The 27429-nt window shown below is 39.7% G+C and overlaps 1 protein-coding gene across 4 annotated transcripts; it reads left to right on the top strand.

Annotated features, from left to right (window-relative positions):
• The first annotated feature begins 149 nt into the window (after positions 1-149).
• mafgb (v-maf avian musculoaponeurotic fibrosarcoma oncogene homolog Gb) lies at positions 150-26782 on the top strand. Of its 4 annotated transcripts, none has more exons than XM_077524970.1 (3): positions 150-399; positions 18063-18128; positions 20900-26782. In XM_077524970.1, the coding sequence occupies exons 2-3, from the start codon at positions 18093-18095 to the stop codon at positions 21377-21379; spliced, it is 516 nt and encodes a 171-aa protein (XP_077381096.1). In that variant the 5' UTR covers positions 150-399; positions 18063-18092; the 3' UTR covers positions 21380-26782. The 4 variants fall into 4 exon arrangements, with proteins under 4 accessions (XP_077381096.1, XP_077381095.1, XP_077381098.1 ...); XM_077524969.1 differs by lacking the exon at positions 150-399 and adding an exon at positions 589-887; XM_077524972.1 differs by lacking the exon at positions 150-399 and adding an exon at positions 15765-15830.
• Positions 26783-27429: the final 647 nt, after the last annotated feature.

Here is a 27429-nt window from a genome sequence, read left to right as displayed (position 1 = left end):
AAAAAGTCAGCAAATGTGAGATGACAGACAGCATGAGTAACCGAATTCCCGGAACTTAAACCCTCCACTTAATCCTCCACTTGTGACTGGAGTGTTGTTGTTCGTAGTAGTAGTGGGCCGTGTCCCTTTAAATGCGGGTTACGTAGCGCCTTCATGAATGAAACCATGTGATCCAAACATCACTTGACGTCTCGCCTGAGCCCAGACCGAAACAAGCGAGGAAGGAGTGGATACAGCGCTCACACAGACGGTGCCAGAAGGCGTCAAGCGAAGGAGAGGGGCCAAACGTCGCTCCTTCCTTCTCGCTCCGCAAGCACTTGAGCACGTCCAGCCGTCGGCCAACGCCAGCCATCGAGGGTCGGGGGCGGACGGACGGCGCCGGTCCGGTTTCCACTTCTGGTGAGTCAGCAGTCCAAATCCCCAACTTGAAATCTCCACAAAGTGCTGAATAAAAGTGGCGTTGTTTCGCTGAGTGCGCGCGGCCGTCTAAGCTGTTGTTTAAAAGCCACCCCGCCCCCGTTAGAACCGCTGAATCATCACCACCCGGCCGGCCGGTCGTCGGCCAGTCGGGACCGACCGAGCTGGTCTGAGCGGTGATTCCACAATACGGACAAAGGGGGAGCACGATGTGTACAATCATGTGTGGCAACCTTGGAACGAAGAAGGCATGTGTCGGAATGAGAGGGGCGAGGGCACGTTGACAGCAAAGGTCGGCGGCGGTGTCTCGTGTCTGCCAGCCATTTAGACGAGAGTAGCTCGTAGTGGGAAAGTAGGGAAATGTGCTAAGTAACAAGTCGTCAGACGGAGAGCGAGCGAGGAACTCGCCTCGCCGACTGTCCCCGCGCGGAGGTGCTGAAAGCGGCTGCATGGCCAGCGCTCCTTCGCAGGTACACGACTCGCACAGTCGCACACGCTCAGCTGTTTTTTTGTGTTGTTGTTTTGCTGTCAAGGTATCCTCTCCCTCCTGCTCGGTTTCACACTTTGAGTTCAATTCATGGCGGAAACCACCGCTGTCTGTCAGCGGCTAGCTTGAAGAGCCGCGGAACGCCGCTCGCTGCCTTGTGTGTGTGCGTGTGTTGTTTTGACGTTTGCTTTGTGCCCTCCGACGGGCCTTTTCTTCCACCCGGAGGAATGTTGAACGAAACGCGGCAGACGTCTAGGTCTCGGTTCGGCGGCTGCAGTTCGGTTCGGTTCGCGCCTTCTGACGCTGATTCATCACGTCGGTGTTATTTGTTACCGTTCACCGAGAGGCACGAGGGAGCCATGGCAACATGGCACCGGCGGGAGGCGGGCGGACAAAGGTCTAAAGCGAGGGAAAAGCGCTCGCTTTCTATTGGGGGGCCTTGGAAACAAGTGCACCCGCCCATCGCGATGTGGAAGGGGATGCTTATTTTATTTTCAAGGGAAATTCCGATTATGAGGGACTTCAATCTCAGTGTTTGCCAACCTTTAATGAGCCAAGGCGCATATTTAAAAAAAAAATCTGGCACTATCAAACAGTGATATGAGATGGGAGCTGGAGAGCATTTTAATTGTTCTCTACAGTAAATTCTGTAGAGTAAATGTTACTCTAAATATTCTATTTGGTCCCACGATAAACAGAGTAAAATTTACACTTTGAAGAGAATAAAATATTCAGAGTAAATTTTACTCAAAATATTTTTTGCTTATCGCATGAAAAAAAACCTATTCATTTATTTTTCACTTAGAAATTTTAAGTAAATTTTGCAAGGACAGATTTGGACAAAATTTTACTAGTTTATTTAAAAAAAAAAAAAAAAAGTTACACATGGGTTGAGGACAAACTCACGACCTTCGGCCTGGTAGACTGCCGCTCTGCTACATGAGCTATGCCACTTCTACTGTTTGCTTATACCCAAAAGACTCCAGCTGACACGTGCGACATAACACAGTAGCAACTGCATGGCTCTGGTCTCACAACCTCAATTTCTGGCTTTGCTCCTCAACCCTTGAGTGACTTTTTTTTTGTTTTTTGTTATTAAATTGTAGTTATTTTACTCTCTTCCAAGTGTAAATTTTACTCTGCAGTGGGACCAAATAGACTTTAGACTAAAAATTTATTCTGCAGAATTTATTGTGTACCTGTCACTATACGTCACAGGCATAGATAGATAGATGACCTAAAATATGTTAGAAGTAAATAAGTTAAAATAAAGTCAGTGATTCTCAAAGTGTGGTAGTGGTATGCAAAAGAATCACATAATTAATTGTATGAATGGCACAATTAAATGCAGTGGTAAAGATTACATTTTAAGTGTAGGCCTAATATATTTTCATTCAATTTTTAAGATGTGCTTGTTTTAAAACATTTATTTATATACCATTTTAATTGCACAGTTAAGTGCAATACATTTCGATTAAGTCATTATTTGAGTGACTTTTTTTCCCCCTGTAGTTCCATGCAATATTCATACTCAAAATGTGCAAAATTTTAGTGCCTTACTAAAATGTGTTTTAGGAATAAAACATGCCTTTTTGTTGATGACCACTTAGGACCAAGACAAACTCAAATCTAAATTAAATGTGTGCCTGGCATATTTCAGCAAAATATGACAGAGCTCATGTTACTTAACAGTATATTGGTACAACTCTCCTGACTTCAGCACCATCAGTGTGGATTCAGTGACGAGGTGATGTGAGTGTGAAGAGTGGTCCGTCTCTCTTTGTGCCCTGAGACTGACTGATAACCAGTCCATGTTGTAGTCCGCCTTTCGACAAAAGGCAGCCGGCATAAGCTACAGCTCCCCTGTGAGTCTTGACCCTGAACAGGATAACCGATCTCGGAGATGGATGGGTGGATAATGGAGTTCATTATAAACCCAGCCTGCCTAGTTATATTTCTGAATGAATAATTAAATAACTACAATTTTAAAGCAATTATCTCTTGGGTGTTGCAAGTGAGTGTCTCCTCCTCATTGACTTATTATTACATTACCTGCTGACTGGTTGCAACCTGTGCACATTGCAACTCAAGAGTAATAGGGAAGCTCTGTGGACCCAAGAAAACTGAAACTTCACCCCCTAATGATTCCAAATCAGCAGCTTTAGTTAGAGTCAGCACTCTGCAGAGTGTATCAAAAGTATGTAGTAAGCAAGTTGGCAAGTACTGTAATAGAGGGTCATAATGATGAAATAGTTGTATCAGTATTGGATAGAAAAGCACCCCCCCTCTTTCTCTCTCTCTTTCTCTCGCTCTCTCTCTCTCTCTCTTGCACACACACAACCTAGGGGCTAAGCTTTTTATACTTGGTATCAGTATTTAATCAGTGCTTGAAGTGCATTTCTCTGTCAAGTACTTTCCCCATCCTTCCCTGGTGTTCACAGTAATTGAACGCTGACCAATGCTTATGTGTGCAACTTTGCTGATGGTGGCGGAGCGGCGGCAAAGGCGCGTGGAGCAAAGGGGGGATGAAGGAAGAATGAGAGATGGGATTTGCGGAGAGATTGAGAACAAGGACCTTTTTGTCTTCAAGGCATTCCCCTGAAAATGCTGAGGCGAAGCAAATGCTCCCTCGCTTGACAGATGGCGTTTTCACTTGTTACTTACCACAGCGAGTTTCTTTGACTTGTCCTGTACGCGCACGTGTGTGTGCGTTAGTTTGTGTGTGTGAGTGAGTGAGTGTGAGAGAGGGTGAACAGAGTAAGCAGGAAATGCACTGATCTAGCCGTGTGTGACTTTGTGTCGAAAGAGATATCTTCACAGTGAGCAGAGCTGGCCGGCCAACGCCTCCATTGGGCCCTAAGAAAAAATTTGATCTGGGGGTCCTCTATTTCTGCCAATAATATTGATTAATGATTATTCATAGATCTAAAGTTATTGTAGCAGTGTTACACTACAAGAGAGGCCTGAGGTTGAATGATTCCAAGTGAAAGCGTTAAATGGGATACTACTTGTAATTATATCATCTAGACCAGTGGTCTGCAACCTGTGGGTCTGAAGCCACATGTGGCTCTTTCTTCACTCTCAAGTGGCTCCCTGTGGATCTCTTTAAAAAAAAAAAAAAGAAAAAAAAAGTAGAAATTTATATATATTTTTTACATATGTATTTTGATTTTTTTTAGATAAAATATTGTTTACATTAATTAATGATTAAATAAAAAAAGAATAATTAAATGTTCAAAAAATGTCAGTCAAAATTTTAAGTTGTCAGAAAAAAAAAAGAAAAGTAGATGAACAAGTTTTTAAAATAGTCTAAAAATGTTTAGAAAGTGATGCTAAAAATGTCCAGGGAAGAAGAAAAGCAGAAAATTATTACAAAATGTCCATGTAATTGCCAAAACTGTCAGAGAATTGAATAAAAAAAAAGGAAGAAAATAAAATGTTCAAAAAGTAACCACAAAAAGGCAGAGAATTACCATAAAATGCCTTTTGGTATTAAAAAAAAAGTCGGAAAATTGATTAAAAAAAAAAAAAAGTCAGAAAAGGAAACGTTTCAAAAAGTAATTCTAAAATGTCCAAAACAAAAGAAGAAATCCTGAAAATTACCATAAAATATTTAAAACATTGTCAAAAATATCAGAAAATTGATAGGAAAAAGGCAGAAAAAATGTTAAAAATAAATAAATAAATAAATGAATAAATAAATAAATAGCCATAAAATGTCCAAAAAAGGAAGCAGAGAGGCAGAAAATTACCGTATGTCCATAATATTGCCAAAAATGTGAGAAAAGTCAAACAATCTATGAAAAGGGAAGTATGAAAAATTACAATAAGGTAGAATAAAATGAATTTGATGCTGCATAGTTTTGTGTTGCCCTAATTAGCTGTTGGGCCCTCCTCACATTAGCCTAACACTAACACTGTTAGTCTGTTCAAATGTTTTTCGGCTCCAGACAGATTTTTTATTTATTTGGCCTAAAATGGCTCTTTTGACAGAAATGGTTGCCGACCGTTGATCGAGAACTAATAGTAAAATCAACCATGCAAAAAACAATGTTCCTACCTGGCACACTCTTGCCCATCCAAATGTATTTTGGAACATATTGTGTTCCCTGTTGAAATAAATACAAAGTAGTGGATTTCAATGTAATAGTGTATATATTAAAGAGCATTATTTGACCTAAAAAGAGTGGTAGTATAAGTTGGATAGCAACCAAGCACAAAATCATTACTTATCCTGACTGACCATTATATTTATTTTTTCAGCGGTCTAGATTGCTGATTTGGAGGGGAAACAATGTTTTGTTAAAAATAGATTTTTTTGAGTGTTTATCCATCCTGTCTCCTGTATTCCAGTAAAGGATAAATGGTATGAAGGAAGAATATAAAAGAATATGTTGAAGAGCCGTCCTAGTGTTCACCTGCGATGAGTGTGTTTGGAAATTTTGATAGATGTGTGTGTTGAGGAGCTTTATTTATTTATTATTGATGTTGTTACTATAGGCTCTATTTCAGAAATATCTAGTGTGAGTGAAATGGAAGTAAAAGAAGAATAAAAGACAGAAGCACAGGGAGTATGTGAGGGGAAAGCAGTTGGGCAGATCAATAGTTGGGCTTTTTTTTTTTCTTTCTCCCCCTCAACGGTAATGATGAAATATGGTGTAAGCAGATCTGGTGCATAATCATCTCTGTGCTCCATAGTTTTTTTTTTTCTTTTTTATATCAGTGTAAACTGCTTCTGCTTGCTGTGTGTGTTAAATTAGCCTATACTCCAAAGTGTCCGAAGGTGTTTACCTCCCTGAGGAGACAGGAAAGTAAGAAATAAAGTCAATTTCGGGATTGGGAAATTGAAAGCTGCTTTAGTTGAGTTAAAGACACTTGTTTTACTGAGCCAACATCCAGTGCTGAAATAATTGTGTCGAATGCAAGCACAAGTAGTAGAAAATAACTCGTATTTATTAGTTATCACACTACAATCTGTGCTCACCTTTTGAATGTTTTTTTTCCAAGGGCTCCAGCGTTCACTTTGGAGCTCTTTGACGAGAAGACACCTTGTTTGGACACAGAAGTGCTCAAAACCACATTAGTTTGCTTTTCATGCCATGTTGAAGTATTAAGAAAGGCGTGCAGTGTGGGAGATGCAAGGTGTTGGTCACAAGAGCATCTGTACGAGTGGTTTTCAACCAGTTGCATCATCTTGCGCATTTCTGACTGCAGTGTGACGATACCAGAATTGTGGTTGGGATTCATGAACCTTCCTTATTTGGAAACATACGCACATATTGTATCAAGCTCAGAGAGTGAGGAAAAGATATGCATCAAATGAAGCATCTTATTTTCATTTTACAAACGTCTCCTGGGTGTTTTGTTGGAAACAGATAAAAGCTTGCAACAAAGTAAATTCTTAATTGTTTTGTTTAATTGTTACAATTATGTTTTGGCAGTAAGTTTTGTTGCATCTACATTTTGGCATTGGTATCGACGTCACTTGTTTTCTTATAACCTTGTGGTGTTGATAAATACTGTAGTATAGCAGATCAAGCCAAGGCTGAACTGCTAATGAACGTAAGAAAAAAAAACAACCTTTTGGAGACTTGCTCACAATTCAATTCAATTCCGATGAATGCCGAAACAAATCTATGTTCATTATTGTATTTCATTTTTATTTTTTTTGTAACTCAAATTTAGAAAATACTAATCAGTAAACTTCATGTACACTGCAAGATTTATATGAAAAAGTATTTATCTGAAACTTCAGGCTTATAAGTGAGCCACTGTATTTAACAAACAGGTTGTAGTCTGTTTCATGTTTGAACAGCACTGAAATAAAATATTAAAACTTAATGTTCCATTAATATAACATTCTTCCATGTTTAAAGTAACCCTAAGCAATAAGTTTTGTTGAATATTTCCATCAAAAATTGATGTTAAACATCAATTTGGCCACATATTGAATTGATTCAAGAATTTCGAGCTATAATATCTAGGGATGCAACGATATTCAAACATCACGATACGATATTATCACGATATAAAGGTCACAATACGATAATTATCACGATACTGTGGGGAGGTTGGTGATACAAAAAAGTCACAATATTGTAAAAAAAAAAAAAAAAAAAAAAGGTTCATAATTAAAAAACACACAATATTGAGCTTTTGTACATTTATAGCAATGCATATAAACAACCTACAATCTCTAAAAAGAGAATTTTGAGGTACTTACTTGCTAATGCAAGCCCACATCGAGATCCTCCACATATTGACTCGCTTCACAAGCATATCACGTTCTAGGGCTGCACGATATTGGAAAATCATACGATATAGTTGCTGAATATAGCGATATCGATATTATTGCGATATTTCAATATAATATTAATATATTTCAATTATCTAATGAAATTAAAAAATTTTCATGCATCAAAATATGCAAATGCAAAATATTCTTAGTTAAGTAATTGTAACTACCTCTCGATAATGTTCAACTATTGGATGGTGGAACACATTTTAGCTGACTGGTCAAATTCAGATAAAAGCATAAAATTCCATATCAACGCCTTCATAAAATAATCGCCTATGTCATTTTTTCAGGAAACACAAAAAATTGAACCATTTGCATCATGAGGAGATGGTATAGGCTAAAAAAAAAACTGAAAAAAAAAAAAGACTTAGGCAGCTATTTTAAGAGGGTGACGATACGAAACTTATTGCATGTCATTGCGATATGCATATTGGATTGAACAATATCGCAATATCGATATTTTTCAATATATTGTTCAGCACTATTACGTTCCCCTTCATCTGACCATTAATGTGTATTTTAAACACAGAAGGGCCAAAACATGCCTTGTGAAAATTAAACTGCACTAAAAAAAAAAAAGCCACCAGAGGGTGCTACAACTGCACAAATGGAAATCAACCTGACTTTTTTTTCTTTTTTTTAAACAATGTGCTGCTTTTAATAATGTGACATGACGACGACAATATATTGTGGCACCTTTAATATCGCGATATCACGATATTGCCATTATCGTTACATCCCTAATAATATCACGATATATTGCCGAATTAGTTTTTTTAACACCCCTAGCTGGAATAAATTACAGTTCTAGGTCAACTACGCCAGCTACAAACTGTACGCTTTCTGAGATGAGCATGTGCTCTATTTCAGAACTGTGTGCACACTTGTCAACAGAGAGCACAGAGTGACAGATGCACTTCACATCTCTACTGGGAGCTCTGTACTACAGCAGTGTAATAATAGGATTCCATTATTGCACAGATGAGTGCGTGCATATGCTTACACTACTAATGCATTCTGAGTAGACAGCTTTTACTTATAATGTCACAAGCAAACATCCTTTCACTTGCTGTATTCAAGAAGTGTATCCATAAAACTATGTGCAGAAAGGAGAAAATCCTAAATTTGTCTTTGGAGGCCCAAAAGCGTTACAATAAATGCTATCCCTGAATTAGCATGGGGAGGATACTAATATCTTACTATATCATAGTTTACTTTTTTGTAAATATTGCAAAATGTTACTGTAAGATTTCTGGTGATGTTCTCAGAATATGTTAATGCATTGCTGTAGTGAATTGTATTCATCTGGATGCACGTAATTGTGGAAGAGTGGCACTTTAACACGGTTTTATTTGTCACTCTGATTGTACACGCCAAATGATAACCGCTTTGACCCAGGATGTTTTTTTGTTTTTTTCTTATTAAAGAAAAAGAAAGAAAGAAAAGCAGAGCCAGGGCTCAACTGTCTGACGATGCAATTTTGTTTTGCTTGTGTTGGGAAAATAGTCATCACACTCCGACTTACTACCTGCAATGGGAAAAACGTGTTGACGCCAGGACTTTTTCGCTCTCTTTTAATAACTCACTTTGCACAATCACTGGCTCAAACACACTTAACCATCTTGCACACGCAGATAAACCAATTTAAATTCTCGAGAAAGTGATTATTGGATAGTAGAGTACAGACCTCCACCAAGGCCAGAATCCAAATGTGCTCCGTTGATGCTGTCCTGTAGGGGGCTGTAATTCTTTTCACAACATGTTTTTTTTATTTTTTAACTTGAAATAATGAGTCTGCGTGCGGTTGGGAAACAGTACAGGATGAATCCTGCTTCTTGCTGAAAGTCAGCTTGGTTAAGCTCCAGCTCGCCAGTGACTCTAATGAGGACAAGGGTTGTACAAAACGAATGGATGCAGATTGTGTAGAATTTACGTAATCCTACTAATGTACTATTCAACTAATTAACTTACTATCTCATTTAATAAACTAACTGCGGTCAACTCGCCAACGTGTGCAAAATGTTATTGGCCGAAGGTCATATTTGCTTTTCGGGTTAGTGATGGTTCAGGTGACGACTGAAAATTGCTTTTGTCTGCGCTTACTCTGTCAGGGTCTCAAAGGTTTCCGTCAGTCCGGCAGCAAAATGGAAGTCCGTCAATTACCGACTGATACTGTCATGACTGGGTCACGCCAGGGTTAAGTTTGGGTCATGACCGTGAGGCCAAGTGTCTGTTTTGAACTGATGTAATAGGCATCTAGTTTCAACTGCTTTTAAGCTATGTGATGTCATGAGCTATGTGATGTCAAGAATCTTTAATCTTTTTTTCTGGTCAACAGCCAATCAGATAATTCCATGTCAGGCCTGTTACCCACATGTCTAGCCACAGCCAATCCGATCAATTCACTGTCTATTTAAGCCAAACTGAGAAGTGTGTGTTTGTCAGATTATTACCACTGTTCCTCTGTGCATCTCCGCAGCCCAAGGGGGCTTGGCGTCTCGTGATTCCCAATGCATTCTCATTGTTTCTCGTCTAGTCAAGTTTGTTCTACGCCTTTCGATGTTATGCGAATAAAGAGTTAAAATCTTATTTGTGTCTGCGCTTTTGGGATCCAACCTCAGAATGTAACAGATACACCCAGGGTCAACTTTAGAGTGAAAGCCCCCTCAAGAACACTGGTGTCAGAACCCAAGTTGTTTGTCAAGGTTAGCTCGGCTATAGCTAGTCAGAACTTCTCCAGTTCACACACCAAGCCACCGGGTGCTCGTCTGCATCCCCGATCCCAGGGTCCAGTAATTTTATTCGTCATCGTGACTTTCTGAACCATGATTTGTCTGGTCCATCCCCTTGGATGTATTTGCCCTGGGTGACCCATAGGATCACTGGGAGGCAAAAACTACTTCCCCATGATAAAGTGACTGCTCAGGGACGCTGAGGACAAGTGCTTTAGAAAATGCATGCATGGATGATTTGGATCTAGATTTTGATTGACGCTGTGTGCCTGCGATTGGCTGTCAACCAGTCCAGGGTGTTCCCCGCCTACTGCCCACAGCCAGCTGAGATAGGCTCCAGCACCGCCGCGACCCCTGTGAGGAATAAGCGGACAATAAAATGGATGGATTTTGATTGACACTGTCGTCGGTTATTTAACTTTTTTGTTAATGTAGTGTTGGTCATAATATGGCGATTTGTAGATATTATTGGGATGTATCTTGGAGCAACGTAATTTAGAGGTGAGTGCAGTTTGAGAATATCACTGTAAAGGACTAGATACACCAATCCGACGTCTGCCAAATGTGACCGACACCTACCCCCTGTGGCGTCGGCCCAGACGTCGGCACGTCGGGTAGAAAAATGACATGAATACGCACCGACCCCGACTATTGCGTACCTTCAGTGCAAAGTAATCCCCCTCCATACCATTGGCGGCGGTAGTCATTATTCCTAAAGGCAACCGGAAAACTCTTTACGGGAGAGGGATATAAAAATGTAAACAATGCATACCGGTTACTTTTTCTCTCACGATGTCCTCCCACATGAATGAAACCCTCCGGCTTTTTGCACAGTATCATATATAAAAATAAATCCTACCTGCTATATCCAGTCGCTTCCCCATGTCATACCTTTGTCGGCAAACCTTTTAACAGTAATATCATACAATGCCGGTCTCTCTTATACCAAAGAGACAGTCATCTTCCTGATCTTCTGTCCAGAAAGACATTGTATGTTCAAATGCGGAGTGTAACAGCAGGTTGACGATGTGCAAAATGAGCGTAAAAAAAATAAATAAAAAATTGTCCAGGCTTTTCATCAGTACTGTTTATCCGCGTTTGTCACTTCCTTTTATTGCCTCGTGCGCTGATTCGCTAGCTAACAGCCAATCACAGTGATTGAATGCCCCGACGCCGATTCAACATGTCGAATTTGCTGGAAACACCCCCCACATATTCCAACTCGATCCGACTCGACGACAGTAATTTATACACTGATCAGACTGCACATGCCGTCGGCCCAACGCTGTACGACTCCCAATGTCGAATTGGTGTGTCTAGGCCTTCAAATAAGAAAATTGTTAAATGAATAACAGACAGACAGACGGTCATTTGAACTGAAATCAAGTCTTTGAAATGCCATTTGTGCAGGTGTTCCTAATATTATGGATGGTGGGTTATATTGCCATTTATGGGACAAGAGTTTTACTTTGTCTTCTTTTGTCCCAATATGTTTCTCTCTCCATTTCATTACGCTTATTTCACGCTCTGCAAACTTCCCATTTTAAAAGCTCTGCTCTCTTTTGCCTTGCCAACCCAAGCACGCACACATTCAAACAAAACACACATGCTCCCTTATGTTCACCTCCTCATGATCTCTGCTGTGAGGCCACTCCCTCTCTCACAGGTTGCCATTATCGCTGATCTGATTCCTAAATCTCAATTAGCGTCCCCGCAGAGCTCAACGTTAATTATTTACCGACGCCCACAGCCCACATAGATCAATGAGCGCAAGTTTTGCTCTCTCAACATGGGCAAGGTGAGCAGTAGAAGTTGTAAATCTCTGTTTCCTGTTTGTCATCTCACTCATCTTGTCCCTGTTCTGTGCTCATAAGTCACTTGCAGGTACAGTTAAAGTTGTTGTTATGCTAGGATTACTCACTAAATATAGACTTGCCAGTGCATCACTCTAACAAGCTATTCTTAATCATTCTGTCTGTTGACTTGTTTGTGCTTACGTACATCCATGCGCACAAGCCCTTGTGTGTGTGTGTGTGTGTGTGTGTGTGTGTGTGTGTTTTTAGTGTGTTTGTGGCGGATGGAGGGAGCACAACACCAGCTGGAAGTCGCTTTCTAAGAAATTCCTCTCTGTGTTGTTGTTGGCCTGGCGCAAAAAGGTTTTTCTCAAAGAAGATTAATTAGGATGCAGTCTGAAGAAGGCGCACACATTGTTGTCATTCTGTGCTGCATGAAAAGGGTTTACTCTTTTGCCATCTGTTTATCATTACCACCGTTTCACCTGGTCCCACGTGGGTATGTGCGCGTCGGATGGTCAGCAGCAGTTTCGTTGCACTAGATCAGCTTCAGAACTTTTCTAATTGGAGGTTTTAGCCGTGGTCGTTGCTGAGCTCAGTTCTTTTCTCCCCGACCCCAATCCCCCACCGCTGCCCCCCTCGCTGGTGTTCTCTCTATCCTCCCTCCCTCCCTCCCTCCACCCACCCACCTCCGTGCCCAACAGCTAAGCTCTTACAAATGTGTTGAGGATGCATTTTCACCCAAACACCCTCCCGCCCCCTCTGCCTCCCTCCTCCTCCTCTCCTCCCTTGCCGTCCCATCCCTCCATCCCCACCTATGTAGCTCAAGTTCTTTTCTGTCTCCCTTGTCATTTGCACCCCCCAGCCCGCTCTCCCTCCATACTCAGCATTTTCCTCAGCTGTGGGTGTGATGTCTCCGCTGTAGCGCTAATCAGCTCTGGAGACGTCAGCATTCTTTCCGTCCTCCTTCGCAACCTCCTCCCAGCATCACCTCCTCTCTTACCTCTTTTCTCCTCGCAGTCTTATCTCTATCTCGTCTGCTTGTGTTTTACCCATCTCCGCAGCATGTCATCCGTGCGCGTTTGTGTTTGTGTGTGCTGTCTTTCAGCGCTAACCATAAGCAGCTCCGCTCTTGAGTCGTCAGCGTTCTTTCTGTGGCTACATAAAAATACAGCCTAGCACAGCAGAAAAGCTGTCTGTTGTAGTGAGAGTGGCCGCGGCATTGACCACAGCGCCGCGACCAACCCGCATGCACTTTGGGAAGGACGCCACTGGAAAGCCCAAGATGAATGGCGACACCTTTGCTCAGCAGATGATCCCTAACCCGGGTGACTTACACATGACCTATGTTGTCCAAGGGAGTTTTGTACAGCAGGGCACCTTTTTTTGAGAGCTTGTTTTTTGTGTGTGCAATACTTACTAACAATTCTTCACCAACATGGATCAACTTGTAGCAATCTATAATACATCTTTCTTACATGGGGATCAAATAGTGCTGAGTGATGCACCTTCACACACTGCTGAACAGCAAATTGTTTCCTTGGCGTCGACAGAATGTCCACCTTCGAAACCTTTTTTTAAAAACCCACACAAAAATGGTAGGATTCATATCTGGAAGCCAATTCATCTGTTATTTGCATTTTTGCCTTGAGGGATCTATTTAGTTCAATTTTAAAAACTGGCACATCTTAATTTTGGTGCAGGTGCCAGCCTCCTTGTACACAACCCTGCTGCATCTGTCAATTTGGTGGCTGAAAGTAGAATAAAAATTTAACCAAGTCAAAGCAGGTCTAAGTTGTGGAGCAAGGGGTGTAACCAGGGTTATTATAGTTTTGGAATTTTCATTTAAGTTAGGTTTTGATTTTGTTTTTTTGTTTTTTTTTGTTTTGTTTTGTTTTTTAAGTTTAGTATTAATTAGTTTTTAGGGCGGTTATGTTCATTTTTTAAAATTAGTTTTAGTTATTTAAAAAAATGCTTAGTTTTAGTTAGTATTAGTTTTTGTTTAAGAAGTAGCGCATTTCTTACCTAGCATTGCATTTCGGCTGAGGTAAATGAAATAGCAGGCGAACTGCGCCATTGGAGCCAAAAGCCAAGCACGCAAAATTGTCGTCTAGGAGCGACATCATCTGAAGATGCTTTTCTATTCTGGTTAATATTGAAATAAATATACTTAAAATCACGTTTGAAATCGACCCCAAACACTCATGTATTAAATTAATTACCAAAGACTAAAACAAAGGACATTTTCGCTATAGTTTTAGTTTTGGAAACGTGAAATGTACTTTCAGTTAGTTTTTGTTGTTTAAAAGGATTTTCGTTTAATTTTATTTTCTTAACCAAAATGTTTTTTGAATTTTAGTTATTTTGTTAGTTTTCATTAACTGAAATAACCTTGGGTGTAACTCAATTCTGGTGAATTTAATCAAGGTGCAGGCAGACAGATTCTGAGCTCCACTAATGCGTCATTGTACTGTATTTCATTCATAAATATTACAGCGACAGCATCTATCAAATCCCCTGAATCACTGTTCTAATCAATTCCTTGAACACATTATTATTATTTTCAGTCAGGTAAAAAATAAATCCTTACAATATGTTCTATGCGCCCCCACTAAGTTAAGTAAATGATTACCCTTGGACACTATATGAGGAAATATGGTGCATTGTGGTCCTCATTGCGGTGTTGACAGGAAATTTCATGTCCCTCTTGTAATTTTGTATGGCTCATTCTAAGTCACTGATATCAAAACAAAATGTTTAATCAGCTGTACGGTTTCCTTGACGTTGCTTGTATCATGTTTAACTTGAAATTTGATTGCTTTTGCAGGTTTGGGTACTTGCAATGGAACATGTGGATATTATTGTGCCCCCTTAGCATGGTGGCAGGGGAATGTGTTGGCATGCTTTTTGTTTGTATGTAGATGGGGTGTTATGAAGGTTGGGGGTTGGGCACGGGGGAAATAAACCCATGCCTGGCAGTAAAAACGCCTCTTTTTTTTTTTTTTTTTTTTTTTTTGCCTCTCTGTTTTCACTTCACCCACTATCTTTCAACCCCCACCCCCAAATGCACCCTTAGTCTTCATGTCTTTGATCCACCTATTGTGTGATGATGATGATGATGATGCATCTGCAGCTGTGGGAGCGTACAATGCATCCCAGCACACTGCATGCACAATTCAAGAGCGCTATATCAAAAATTCTTCCTTAACAAGCAGTCATTCTTAATTTTGATTGACCATGACAGAGATTTTAATGTTGTGCAGCTAGACTATATCCTACTGAGTGTTGTGCTCAATATTTTGACTCTTTTGTCATGTCATGACATGGCACATGAATTGTCATGAGGTAACTAAAATATTTCTATAAATGGTCATAATGTCGGTGGCAGACTAGTAGGTCAATACATTGGAATGAGCATGCAGGAGAGGCGTCAAGTGTAAAAAAAATAAAAAATAAAATATAGTTTTCATTTTAGTGCCTCCAGCGACTACACAAAGGAATCACAGACGCCGGCATTTGGCGGGATCACTCGCACAAGAGACATTGCGTTTTTGCCTTTATATCGTCCACACATGTAATGCACATACTGACGTTCAACTGTCTGTGTAATATATTTAACGAATGCTTGGGAATTATTTTGTCTTTCTGTCGGACGGAAAAGCGACTCAAAATACACGGTGGCCTAGCCGCTATCTTGAAACGGGAGTCCCCAGTAGTGTTAATTTCGTTAACGAAAACAAAAAAATATATCTTTTCAACACACTGTTTTCACCGGACGAAAACTAGACTAGACCAGACGAAAACCCTAATTAATAAATATTAATGAACTGGGATAACTGGGATTAAATCAGTATGCATTTTTGTCAACTAATGAAGACGAGACGGAAATGTACTTCACTTAACAAAAGATGGACTAAAAATCTATGGACACTTTTAGTTCATGACGAGATGAGAATTATATGATTTTGTAAAATCCTGTCTCTGCTAATCACTGTGACACTGTCATGTGACACATAGTGACACACCCCCTTTCACATCTACAGCTAGCGAGTGCAACATGCACAAACACATGGCACAGACAGAATGTCGATTGATGGTAAAAGGTAAAAAAAAAAAAAAAAGTAACTTATATTTATAATGTAAAATTAATCCAATGCCTATAACTTTCCGAACAAACCAAACCAAACCAAACAATAATGTTAATCTAACCGCTAACAATTGTTAGTTAATTTACTAGCTTGTAGCGTGGAGCCATAGTAGCCACTTGTTGATATATAATTGTGTGTCAAGCTGTTTTTTATCAAAAAGATGAGAGAACATTTTCATGTGAAATAGTTTCATATCCTAAATGTTCAACATAATCTGCTGGGTAAAATGATTGTCCTGACTAAAACTAGAGTAATACGTTGAGTTTATGCTAACTAAAACTAGAGGAATAAAATTATGTTTTCTTGGACTAAAATAAAGATAAAAATGCTAGATAGTAGTCTAAGTAAAACAGGATGAGGATGACTAACTAATTAAAAAAAAAAAAAAAGACTAACAAGTGTAATTGAAACTGGACTAAAACAGACTAAATCATATAATGTTGGATAAAATGAACACTAGTCCCCAGCAATCTCTCCCATTCATTTGTACCAAGGTAACTGCGTTTGGCTCCAATAAATTCATTATAACTCGTCGAATTATACGAATTTTGACGCAAACTGGTTAGTTAGAATGTCAGACCAGCCGTTATGATACCTGACATGAGGGTAATTTTATAATCTGGGCTTTCATAACCTTTATTAATTCATTTTTTCAAACTGCTTGTCCTCATTTCTGATTTTTAATTTAAAAAAAAGATAGCGATCAGCAATAAATAAATAATTTAAAAACCACAGCAACAAAAACAACAAACTTAACTTTGCATTAAATAATGTTTTTCTTGTTGGATAGTATGGAATTGATTGAAGCATAATTAAAAGCTTTAACAACAAAACAATTTGATGAAGGTAAAAAATGTTGCGATACAGGCTAATCTTCCATTTTGGGTTCATATTTTTATATCCGACTCCAGAGGAGTCAGTGCCACACCAATCTCGAATATCACCGTACGTCACTGATGATGGGCGTAAGTAATACTGGCAGCGGCAGTTGCAGTTGTGGTTTCTGTGTCTTTAATGTGTGCCGGCTAAACATCTGTGCTTATAATGTAAAGTATATTTTCTATGATCAACTAAGTGTTGTAGCTGCAGCATCCCCACAGACTGACAGAGGTGTACTGTGGGGGAGGTTGACTGCTCAATGTTGCCGGGCCAAACTATTAATAATATAAAAATTATAATAATAAATGACACTGAGAGCTCTAGCACAGCCAAAGATTACCAATCATTTTCAGCCATGTTTCTTTGTTGAGATGTTTTTAAAGCTTTCCTCAACATGCAACTCTTGTTTGTGACAGTCCCGCATTCTTGCTAGTGATGTGTGTCACGCATCGTGTGTGTATGCAAACAGCAAAAGGTGGCCCGATTGCAAGTGACAGAAGAGAGACGACATTTGCGCGGCAGGGGAGGACAGAGCAGAGGGGAGGAGAGAAAAAGGGGGGCCAGGAATCTGCTGAGTCATCGTGACTGGTCTCATGATGATCGCTTAGGTCAGAGCAGCAACAAGAGACACCCTTTAATGAAAACACACACACACAGGTCTGAGAGATGAGATACAGACTAGCACACATGGACACAAAGCATCCTTTTGTGGAGATGTGCACTCGGACGACTGATGTCATCTTTTGGGCTCCTCTGTTGACTTCTTCATCGCCACCCTTTTGTCTTTTGTTTCCATGTTTGAGCATGTCAACACTGACATCGTTAGACATTTGTATTTCTGTCAGGTGTAGCTCTGCTTTCTCGCAACTCTGCTCCAGGCTTGGACAAGGTGTGTGTCTGAGTATGAAAGTGTAAGGGCTGAAACTGTTGACTTTCCCCTGGAGTCCTTCCCACAAATTCTATCACTTCCTCTTCTCTCAGTTCGCTTCTTAGCGATTGGCCTAAAGCCAGCCAATAACGCTTCAACTTGACAAAAGCTGTGGGCACTATCACTCTAACGATGAAGAAACAGGAAGTCAGGGAAATATTGCGTGTCACTTTCACTCATACAACCTGATATTGATGCGCAACGTTTAACATATTCAAACAACAGACCTCCATTGGTACAACTGGATTTGGTTTGGCTGTGCTTGACCTGGTGGGTTTGTGATCCACAAATTACAATATTTTAATTGTAAATGTGTTTTTTTCAAGCCATTATTTATATACATGGATAATTGTTTGATATTGTTTTCTGCATTTGTGTAGGTCGGTTCAGAAGAACAAGGCTCCTGTGGCATGACGACGACAAACAAAGGAAATAAAGCCTTAAAGGTGAGGAAGAACATCCACCAAGTTGTACACTTCAGGCAGGTTCACCACGCTACGTTTGATTCAAGTAAACACCAATTAGGCTGGAATTTACATTGCTGAGTGTTTAGCATGGTAAACAGAATGACATCAGACCATAGCAGCTTCTAATATGACAAAAAAATTCAGCAGAAAATGGACAAGTGTTCAGTGTACTGACAATACCTGTAAACGATACACGCTTTTGTTTTGTTTTTTGAATAACAATTTTGTTTATTCATATCCAATCCAGTAACTCATTCACTGCACAGCAAAAATGAATCTTTGACGTCTGTAGCCGTCTATGGCAGTGAATGTATTTAATTATAACAGGGAAGAAGGTCGAACATTCTCAGTCAGTCTAACAAAAGACACCCTTCACAAGCAGATTAAAGCGGGTACTTAAAAGTGAGATCGTTCAGGTTGGAAATTTTGGGAACATTAACAATGAGAATGTAAAACAATTTGTACTGTACACAAAGAACCAACACTTAAAAAAACAAAACAAAACAACAAACTATTTTAATAGTGGTAATATAACTTTTTTTTTTTTTAAGGATACAGTGTGTAGAATTTAGTGCCATCTGGTGGTGAACTAATAGAAGTGCGTGCGTTTTGAAGCATGCACACTACAGTGCCTCACAGCAGTGTTGCCAACTATTGGTGACTTTGTTTTTTTTGTTTTTTTTGTCAAAAGCGACTAGCGATAAATCAAGTGACTTTTTTCTGGTGTTCTTTAAGAGTGTTTTTTACTCACTTTTTGCCTCTCCCACGAATTTATTCCTCTCTGCTACCTATAGCCAATTATGCAAATTAGTCAATGATGTCATTTAGTGACTTTTTGGACAGCCAACAGCTACTTTATTTACTGAGTTGGCAACACTTCCTCAGACTCAGAGAGACCACACGTCGCACGTCTACCACCAATAACTACATTCCCGAAGTTCTTCTGGTTCCTTAGCAGATAGATGGTGGCAATGAATTATTGGTTCACCACGAGATGACACTAAATTCGACACACTTGTGCTTTAAAGTCACTCTATTGCAGAGTTCTCCAAGAAAGAGGCAAAATGTGTTTGTCTTCCAGCTGTTTATTTGTCACTCTCAATTGACATTTACTGTGAAACTCTCATATAAACCAAAAAAGATTTAAAGGTGTAGTCCGAAGTTGTTTTGGCGTTTCACAATGGTTACGGCTGCAAGCCTTTGGCCAATAGTTTTCAGACAGAATTTGGGTTCAAATTTCCCGCCCTCCCTCTGCGGTGGAGACATCATGTTTGCGATGTGTATGGGAAGAATGGAAATGCAGTTTCATTTTTCGGCCACAGGTGGCAGTAGCGGTTCAAAATTAATTTTCTGCATCCAGTAGCTTTTATTACTTTGTAGCGGTGAGCAAAACTTTCCCAACACAAATTGGCATCCGGAGAGCTGACCAATAGGAACACTCCGGAGCATTTGTATCTTTTTTTTTTTTTTTTTATGTTTGTTTTCTCTTTCATGTCTTCTTTCTCTTTTATGTCCGCTTTCGGACCTATGCTCTTTCAAGTTTGGATTTCTCTTTTATGTCTGCTTACATAAAAGATTGATCTGCGTGCAAAAATAAAACCAGTTACGTTCCAGCTCTTGACGCGTTCATTGCGTCTCCTTACAACTTTACATGTACAGTACATCCAGTAGAGCTACAGTCGGTACGTTGCGGCACAACGTGCTACACACTGATGGCGCTCAACTCTAAATTCAGATTAGACTGTAATACTGCAACAAAAAAAACAAAAATACCACACACAAACGTTAACTCATTCACTCCCAGCTATTTTAACCGAAGCAATCCTTTTCACTCCCAAAAGAAAGATTAAAGTCTCTTCTTTCATCAAGGAAAAAAAAGTGTATTTCTATCTGTTTCCGTTTTGCAGCAATTAGCATTAGAATATAGCTAAGTTTCATCATTATTCACAAATCTACAATTTTGAGTAAATGAGCTTTTTTTCAAGATGGTCCTGGTTGATCTCCTTTACTCTGCTGCCACCTTCTGGCCGTTTGTGTAATAACTACCATTTTTTTCAACTGTGCTTTGCAGTTGAGAGACTGCAATTTGCATCAAAGCCTTCGGTAAGCTGTAGCATAAAAAAACAAAACAAAACGTATAACCATGTCTTTGAGACACTTAAAACGTTTTAAATAGAACGTATTCATACGTTTTTGGGAGTAAATGATTTTAAAGGGGAAAAATGTCTTGACAATATTATGTTCAATGCAGCCCCACTAGTCTACAAACGGTATTCTGGTTAATATTGCGTTGGAATATGAGTTAAGCAACAAAATACAGCAAGTTTTTATCAAGGTCAGAAGGCGGCCATTTTGCTACTTACTGTCAAGTGAAAATGACATCACAGTTACTCAGGTAACAACCAATCACAGCTCAGCTTCAGGAAACAGGTGAGCTGTGATTGGTCGTTGCCTGAGCAACTGTGATGTCATCATTAGTTGACAGCAAGAGGCAAAATGGCCGCCCCCTGAAATTGCTTCATAACTCATATTCTACAAATGAAATATTTATCAGAATCTAATGTTTAGTCTAGTGACGTCACTTATAACACATTATTATCAAGAAATGTTTAAGGTTGACTTCCGCCTTAGTAAAGATTGTCCAAAAATCTACGATTATGGCAGGGCTGTAAAAGATGAACTATGATATAGCGGCACTTCACTGTATTTAATTGACTGAGCTGTATTTGTTTTGTTCTTCCTTTGTGAAGGTGAAGCGAGAGCCAGGGGAGAATGGCACCAGCTTGACAGACGACGAGCTGGTGACCATGTCGGTGCGGGAGCTCAACCAGCATCTCCGGGGCCTCACCAAGGAGGAGATCCTGCAACTGAAGCAACGGCGGCGCACCCTGAAGAACCGGGGCTACGCCGCCAGCTGTCGCGTCAAGAGGGTCACCCAGAAGGAGGAGCTGGAGAAGCAAAAGGCCCAGCTGCAACAGGAAGTGGACAAACTGGCCAATGAGAACGCTTCCATGCGCCTGGAGCTGGACGCTCTCCGGTCCAAGTATGAGGCCTTACAGACCTTTGCCAGGACTGTGGCGAGAAGCCCCACTGTGGGCGTCGGAGTCAGGGCCGGAGGGGGAGGAGGAGGGCTGGCGTCATCCGTCATTGGTCCACTCATACCCGGCAAGGTGGCAACGGCGACCAGCGTGATTACGATAGTGAAGTCCAAAACAGATGCGCGGTCTTGAGGGAGGTTTTCGATTGGCTGCTGTGCTTACCACGCCTCCTTCACTGCCCTCGCGGGCTGTGCCACTGCACTTATTTTGACACAGGTCATGAGCGCAAGTGAAGGGCGGAGTATTTGGTCAGCGCTTGCTCACAAAAAGGATCAGGCAATTGTAAGTTGATTTGAAATGAACTGCTGGGGTAGTGAGGACCCAATGTTCCCGTTCCGTGGCTAAACAAACAGATGGGAACGGGACGTTGGTGTGATGGATTTGGAGGCAGAATAGTCTGATAGATCATCCATCTCACGTGACCTGCTAATTTCATTGGCTGCAGATGAGTCGCATCCTGCTGCAACCTTTTTCATATCAGTATGACGGAAGATATAAATGAAACGCAATTGTGTTACCTGTATTTTTACTGTTTTGTACCGTGTTGTCATTCACATGAGGTTCAAAGTGTGTTCTCTGTGTGTGTGTGTGTGAATTGTGATATATCAGGAATTCTGTGAAATTCGTGATTGCTTTGGTCAGTCGTGTTATTTTACAAACTCTTCACTTCTCATTCATATTTGCCCTTTGCTGTTACAATTGGCTTCTACAAGTACATGGGTAGCCAGCTGATCAAGGAATTAGAAACAGGAAAAACTACATATAATAGTGGAAAAATATGTTGACACATCTTTTGTATGATTCTCTACAAATTAGAGCTGTCAAATTAATCGACAACTATTTTAATAATCGAGTAATCTTTTGGAGCCATTTTTCAATTTAATATTGGTCAAATTCTCTGACATGAAAGAAGACTGATTATCTTCTTTTTAATTCAAATAAGACATTTGCAAACATCTGTTTTGATTTTGGAAAACAATGACCAAACCGGTAACATAGGTCAACATCAATCTCCCTTTTTTTTTTTAATCGCTATACGAGCACGAAGTCCAAAATAAACACCCATCACTGATTAATAAACAGTAATCAGGGGCGAAATGCTTTTGTAATACACCTAAATACAAAAGTAAAATGAATATGATTAATCAATTGAATAATCGATAGATTAATTGATTCCAAAAAAATATTCTAATAATAATTGGTCTGTACCTGTAATCAATGGGAGTCTGGATGTCTATTATAACATTTAACTCTGCGTTGTTGTATAAGCCGTGTAGCAGCCACTAATAATAATAACACCCATTTATGTAATTTTGCACTTGCACATGTGCTGTATTAACAAATTTTAATTTGTTGAATTATTTCCTCATTTTCAATAATTCTTGAGGAAAGTCCCAACATGAAGCTTGCTGAATGGTATTTTCTCTTCAGAGTAGTTTGACCATTAATTTACATAATTCTTATTTATTTATTTATTTTTAGCGTGCGTTCACATAAATGGAGAGTCATTGACACAAGCTTTAGAATAAAAGTAAGCTTCCGTGGTGTTCTCTTTTAAAAAAAATAAAACTAAAATAATAATCACTGTCCGTCTTTGGTAGCGTCTCAAATTTTATAAAGCTTTGCATTGTTTGTATTGACCTGTGAAAAATAAGGTAACAAAATCAGTTTGATATACAGTATCTCTCTATTTTGCAATTGTACCAAAAGTGGCTTAACTACTGAATAGCTTTGTTCTTTCTCTAGTGACTAGACACGTGTGAGTGTGTAGCCGTGAACTAGCGTGTGGTGTGCTGTGTATGTGATGAGGAAACTACCGCAGTCAAACTTTCACTGTATTCGATTAGGTGCAACTTTGATCCCTGTTTGATCCCATGGCGAATGATGACACAGCGGGTAACCGTGCTTGTTCTCTCATTATAAAGTGTGCCCCAGGACCATCTGAACATGTTAGATCGTCTTGCCATAATGTGCAAAAATGCTTTTTTTTTCTTTTTCTTTTTTTTTTCCCCCTCTCCGTTCTCTGTCTGCCTTGTGATGCTCTGCTTTCATTAGTGGAGACAGTGACCACCAGTCTTGGTGAAGCAAGGGTCACTTGTTTTAAAGTAGCCATTTTCTTCTACTATAGGTGTATGTTTAATGTTAAATTTGATTTGTATTCATCCCTTCAGAGAAGTGTAACATTATGATGTCTTACAGAGTGAATGATAACGGCTCATCTATCAAAAGAGTGACTTTCAGTCTTTGGAAAATTGAAAGTCAACCTTAAACGTTTCGTGACAATAATAATGTTATATGTGATCTCACTAGTCTAAACATGACATTCTGATTAATATTACATTTGTGGAATACGAAGCAAATTTCAGCCGTTTTTATCCATCGAAAGGGGCGACCATTTTGCCACTTGCTGTCGACTGAAGACGATATCACAGTCGCTCGGGTAACGACCAATCACAGCTCACCTGATATCTGCAGCTGCGCTGTGATGGACTGTTATCTGATGCTGCATTCGAGGATGGTTGGAAGTCAGATATATATGAGTTGCTTTTTCCCAGTTCCGACCTCAAAGCGTTCGAGGCGAAAGTAAACAACCAAAATGGCGGATAGTGGGAAACTGTTTTTTTTATTTTGGTTCTTAAAATTCATTTTTGACCTCCAGCAAACTTATATTCTTGAAATTTTGCTTAATTTATTGTTTTTATCTTATTTCATGCGCATTCCATACAGTTCAGTAGTTCACCGTATAATTTCATGCCGGGAGATAGCGGCATACTGTCACGTACGTTGCGTTACGTAAAGTTAGGTTGAATATTTATGAATGAAGAACGCTATCTAGTTTTATACTCAAGTAAATTGTGTTTTACCATTCACGGTATATGTTTCCAAAGGGCTCCCCATTGTAGAATGACGTCACTTGTAGTTCGTCGGTGAAGTCGACTTCGCAAGTGGAATTTCCGAGTTTAAGGGGGTGTTCCCGTACAGACTTCCTGGTTTGAATTTGGGAAAAGTCCGACTCCTGACCAGCCTCGAATGCAGCATGAGAGCTTAGCTACAGTGATGTCATCTTCAGTCGACAGGAAGTGGCAAAATGGCTGCCCCCTGAGATGGATGAAAATGGCTGGATTTGGCTGCTTAACCACTAACGCAATATTAACCAAAATTCCATATTTAGGCTAGTGGGGCTGCATTGAACATATTACTGTCAAGAAATTTATTTTGGGTTTACTTTCCTTTAAAACACTTTAGGAAGGGAAACTTCAATTTAATGGATTATTTTGTCAAAATAGATGTAATCTGGAGGTCTGAAATTCACACCATGCTGTATTCTGACTTGTTTTGCTGAAACTATTGTTAACCAGGGTGGCACGGTGGCTAGTGGTTAGCACGTCCGCCGGCCAGTTCTGAGGACTCCGGTTCGAGTCCAGGCTCCGGCCTTCCTGGGTGGAGTTTGCATGTTCTCCCTGTGCCCGCGTGGGTCTTCTCCGGGTACTCCGGTCTCCTCCCACATTCCAAAGACATGCATGGCAGGTTAATTGGCCACTCCGAATTGTCCCTAGGTGTGCTTGTGAGCGTGGATGGTTGTTTGTCTCTGTGTGCCCTGCGATTGGCTGGCAACCAGTACAGGGTGTCCCCTGCCTACTGCCCAGAGCCAGCTGAGATAGGCGCCAGCACCCTCCGCGACCCTTGTGAGGAATAAGCGGTCAAGAAAATGGATGGATGGATGGATATTGTTAACCACTTTAGAAGTTTTCAAAAAGTTGACGTTCAAAAAGCTAGTACGTTGTATGCACACAACAGGCAGAAGAAGGTTCTTGATTTCATATAACTTAATTATTTTTCTATATTCCAAACATTTCTAACTTATGCAGAGAATGATGGTAAGACAAATAAATGATGGTACTCATTTGCAAGCAAATCATGTCCAGAATACCAACACATATGTTCTATAAGTTTGTTCTTTTTTATTGTATTGGTTCCTTGTAATTATGTGGTTTCCTCCCTGTCTGGAGCCATTTGTTAAATTCATTCTGTTTTTGACTATTGTGTTTGATATGGTGTACTTGGTTCTGTTATTTAAAAAAGAAGGAAAATGTTTTGCTAAAATTCTCGATGTCAAACACTGTCTCAACCTTCAGGATGAATACCATGCGTTGTGAGTGTAACCGTGTCAAGATGGTATTTAGTTGTCTTTTAATATGCAAACTGTGTAAGGCATAAGTAGAACTCCTGTCACGCAGGAGCTGTACTGCTATTGTCGCTTGTGTCAAATTGTTCAGGTTCTGTGTGATGTGGCCAGGTTAAAGAGTTTATATTCACAGTGTTTAGCAATATGTATCAAATGTTTTTGCAGGTTATTTGTTTATATCTAGATTGTGTGTTGTGACTTGACTTGCTTCCCCCCCAGCATATTATTGTTGTCAATGTGCATAGACAGGAAAAATGTATTATTTTTGTATTCATTTCAGTTTGATAGCCGTCACTTTGTGTAGTTGTTTTTCCTCCTGTGAAGCTGTTTGGTCTTGACTGTCGTTCATCCAAACATCAAGTCAGCTAAAAACGGTGACCTTTCGTCATTATCAAACAAGGTTTCCGGAACACATTTTATGAGCTTGACATGTTTTACTGCTTCCTGCGCAGACGTTTTACCTTACAAATGAAAAGACAGTTTCATCACCAGCCCAAGCAGCCCCTCCTAAATCATATAAATAAATATTATATGGCACAGAAGCAGAAATCGCGGTGACGAATATGATGCAAGTCAACAATTGTCATCCGATGATGGTGTAAAGAATGCTCATCAATCCTCTTATCATTCTGCCGGGCCAGTTGATGTACAGTCACTCAGTGATTTCCCTGTGTAGTCGATCACACATCCAGGCTAAAAGCCTGCTCACCCACCTCCAAAGCTGATCAATGAGAGTAAATGAACCAAACATTCCTTTGAACGTTTGTTTGGTGTGTCGATCAATAATCATGTTTGCTTTGCTTCTGCTGGCATCAAATCATTTTTTTCAACTTGTTTTTGCAGTTTTCTTCTTTTTCATCCCGCTGTTTGTTGACAGTTTGCCCTTCAGACTACTGTATGAGTATCTAATGGTGATCTTTTGGTCAGATTTTACATTAAAGCTGGGATATTTTTGTGTCTGAAAGTAAATAATGGTCGATTTAAAGTTCTAGCGAAGTAGTGAGTTTTGTCTGACTATGACGCAGCCTGTTCAGAAAAGGTCCTGTAATAAGAAATTCTGTGTTTTGTACTATTTCTGTATGGGGTGTAATAAATTATTATACTGTTCTTTCTATGGGAAAATACTGAAAATGTGACCGTCTTTGTAAGTATATTTATCTTCAACTAAATTATTGTTTTGTTTTTTTGTAGATACATGAGTGATGATGACAACTGGTACTGGTAATTATGGAATTAACTGTTTCATCATCAGTCTAATGTTTTAATTCTTTTAATTTATTGATGTATATACTGTATGTTTGTCAATAAACAGTTTACTTTATTTTGTATATGACCAATAAACATGGTTTAAAATAGATCACATTTTAAATTCATTATTATAGCAGAGTGAAATTACATTAAATACTGTTCCGGTTCAATTTGATACACAACTTTGACGGCTTAATTTTGTTTCCACTTAAAAGACCAAAAGGACATTGCAGATGAAAGAGTAAAGGTACTAAAGCACCTCAAGCGCTTTCTCGGCCACATGTATTACAATATTGTGAAGGAAAAATGTAATTTATTTCAGTAGTTCAAATCAAACGTTAGGCACATAGCACTACACACACAGTAACATATTAAATGATTACTGTTTTTATAGTTGGTGTGATTTATAGCTTCCAGCTAATGAAAACCCAAATTACACCGTCTTAATAAATTTGAATACATTCACTCTCTACATTCATTCACTGCCTTTGACAAGTATACTTGTCAATTGTATTTTTTAGAGCGGTGCTAAATGGGGGCGAATCTGAGCATGCTCCACTGTAAATATCAAACTTGGAAACAACTTTACTGATGCCCAACCACCGGTAGATGACATCATTGCCCCATTTTATAGGAAATAAACACAGTTTCAGAGTCCATGGGAGAAATGGCTGTATTTTGGCAAACCTACATTTTTCTGCTGTCAATTATAAAAGAACGGGACGGGACAAAAAGTAGGGAGTCTATT

Source organism: Festucalex cinctus, chromosome 6, assembly GCF_051991245.1.
Source record: "Festucalex cinctus isolate MCC-2025b chromosome 6, RoL_Fcin_1.0, whole genome shotgun sequence".
In the NCBI taxonomy this organism is placed as follows: Eukaryota; Metazoa; Chordata; class Actinopteri; order Syngnathiformes; family Syngnathidae; genus Festucalex; species Festucalex cinctus.
This window is presented reverse-complemented; position numbering and strand designations above follow the sequence as displayed.

Bases quoted from the DNA above. Each gene is read 5' to 3' on its own strand.
- mafgb (XM_077524969.1), top strand. From the start codon at position 867: ATGGCCAGCGCTCCTTCGCAG. The intron at 888-18,062 runs GTACACGACTCG...GCATTTGTGTAG, and splicing joins TGGCCAGCGCTCCTTCGCAG to GTCGGTTCAGAAGAACAAGG. The intron at 18,129-20,899 runs GTGAGGAAGAAC...TCCTTTGTGAAG, and splicing joins AAGGAAATAAAGCCTTAAAG to GTGAAGCGAGAGCCAGGGGA.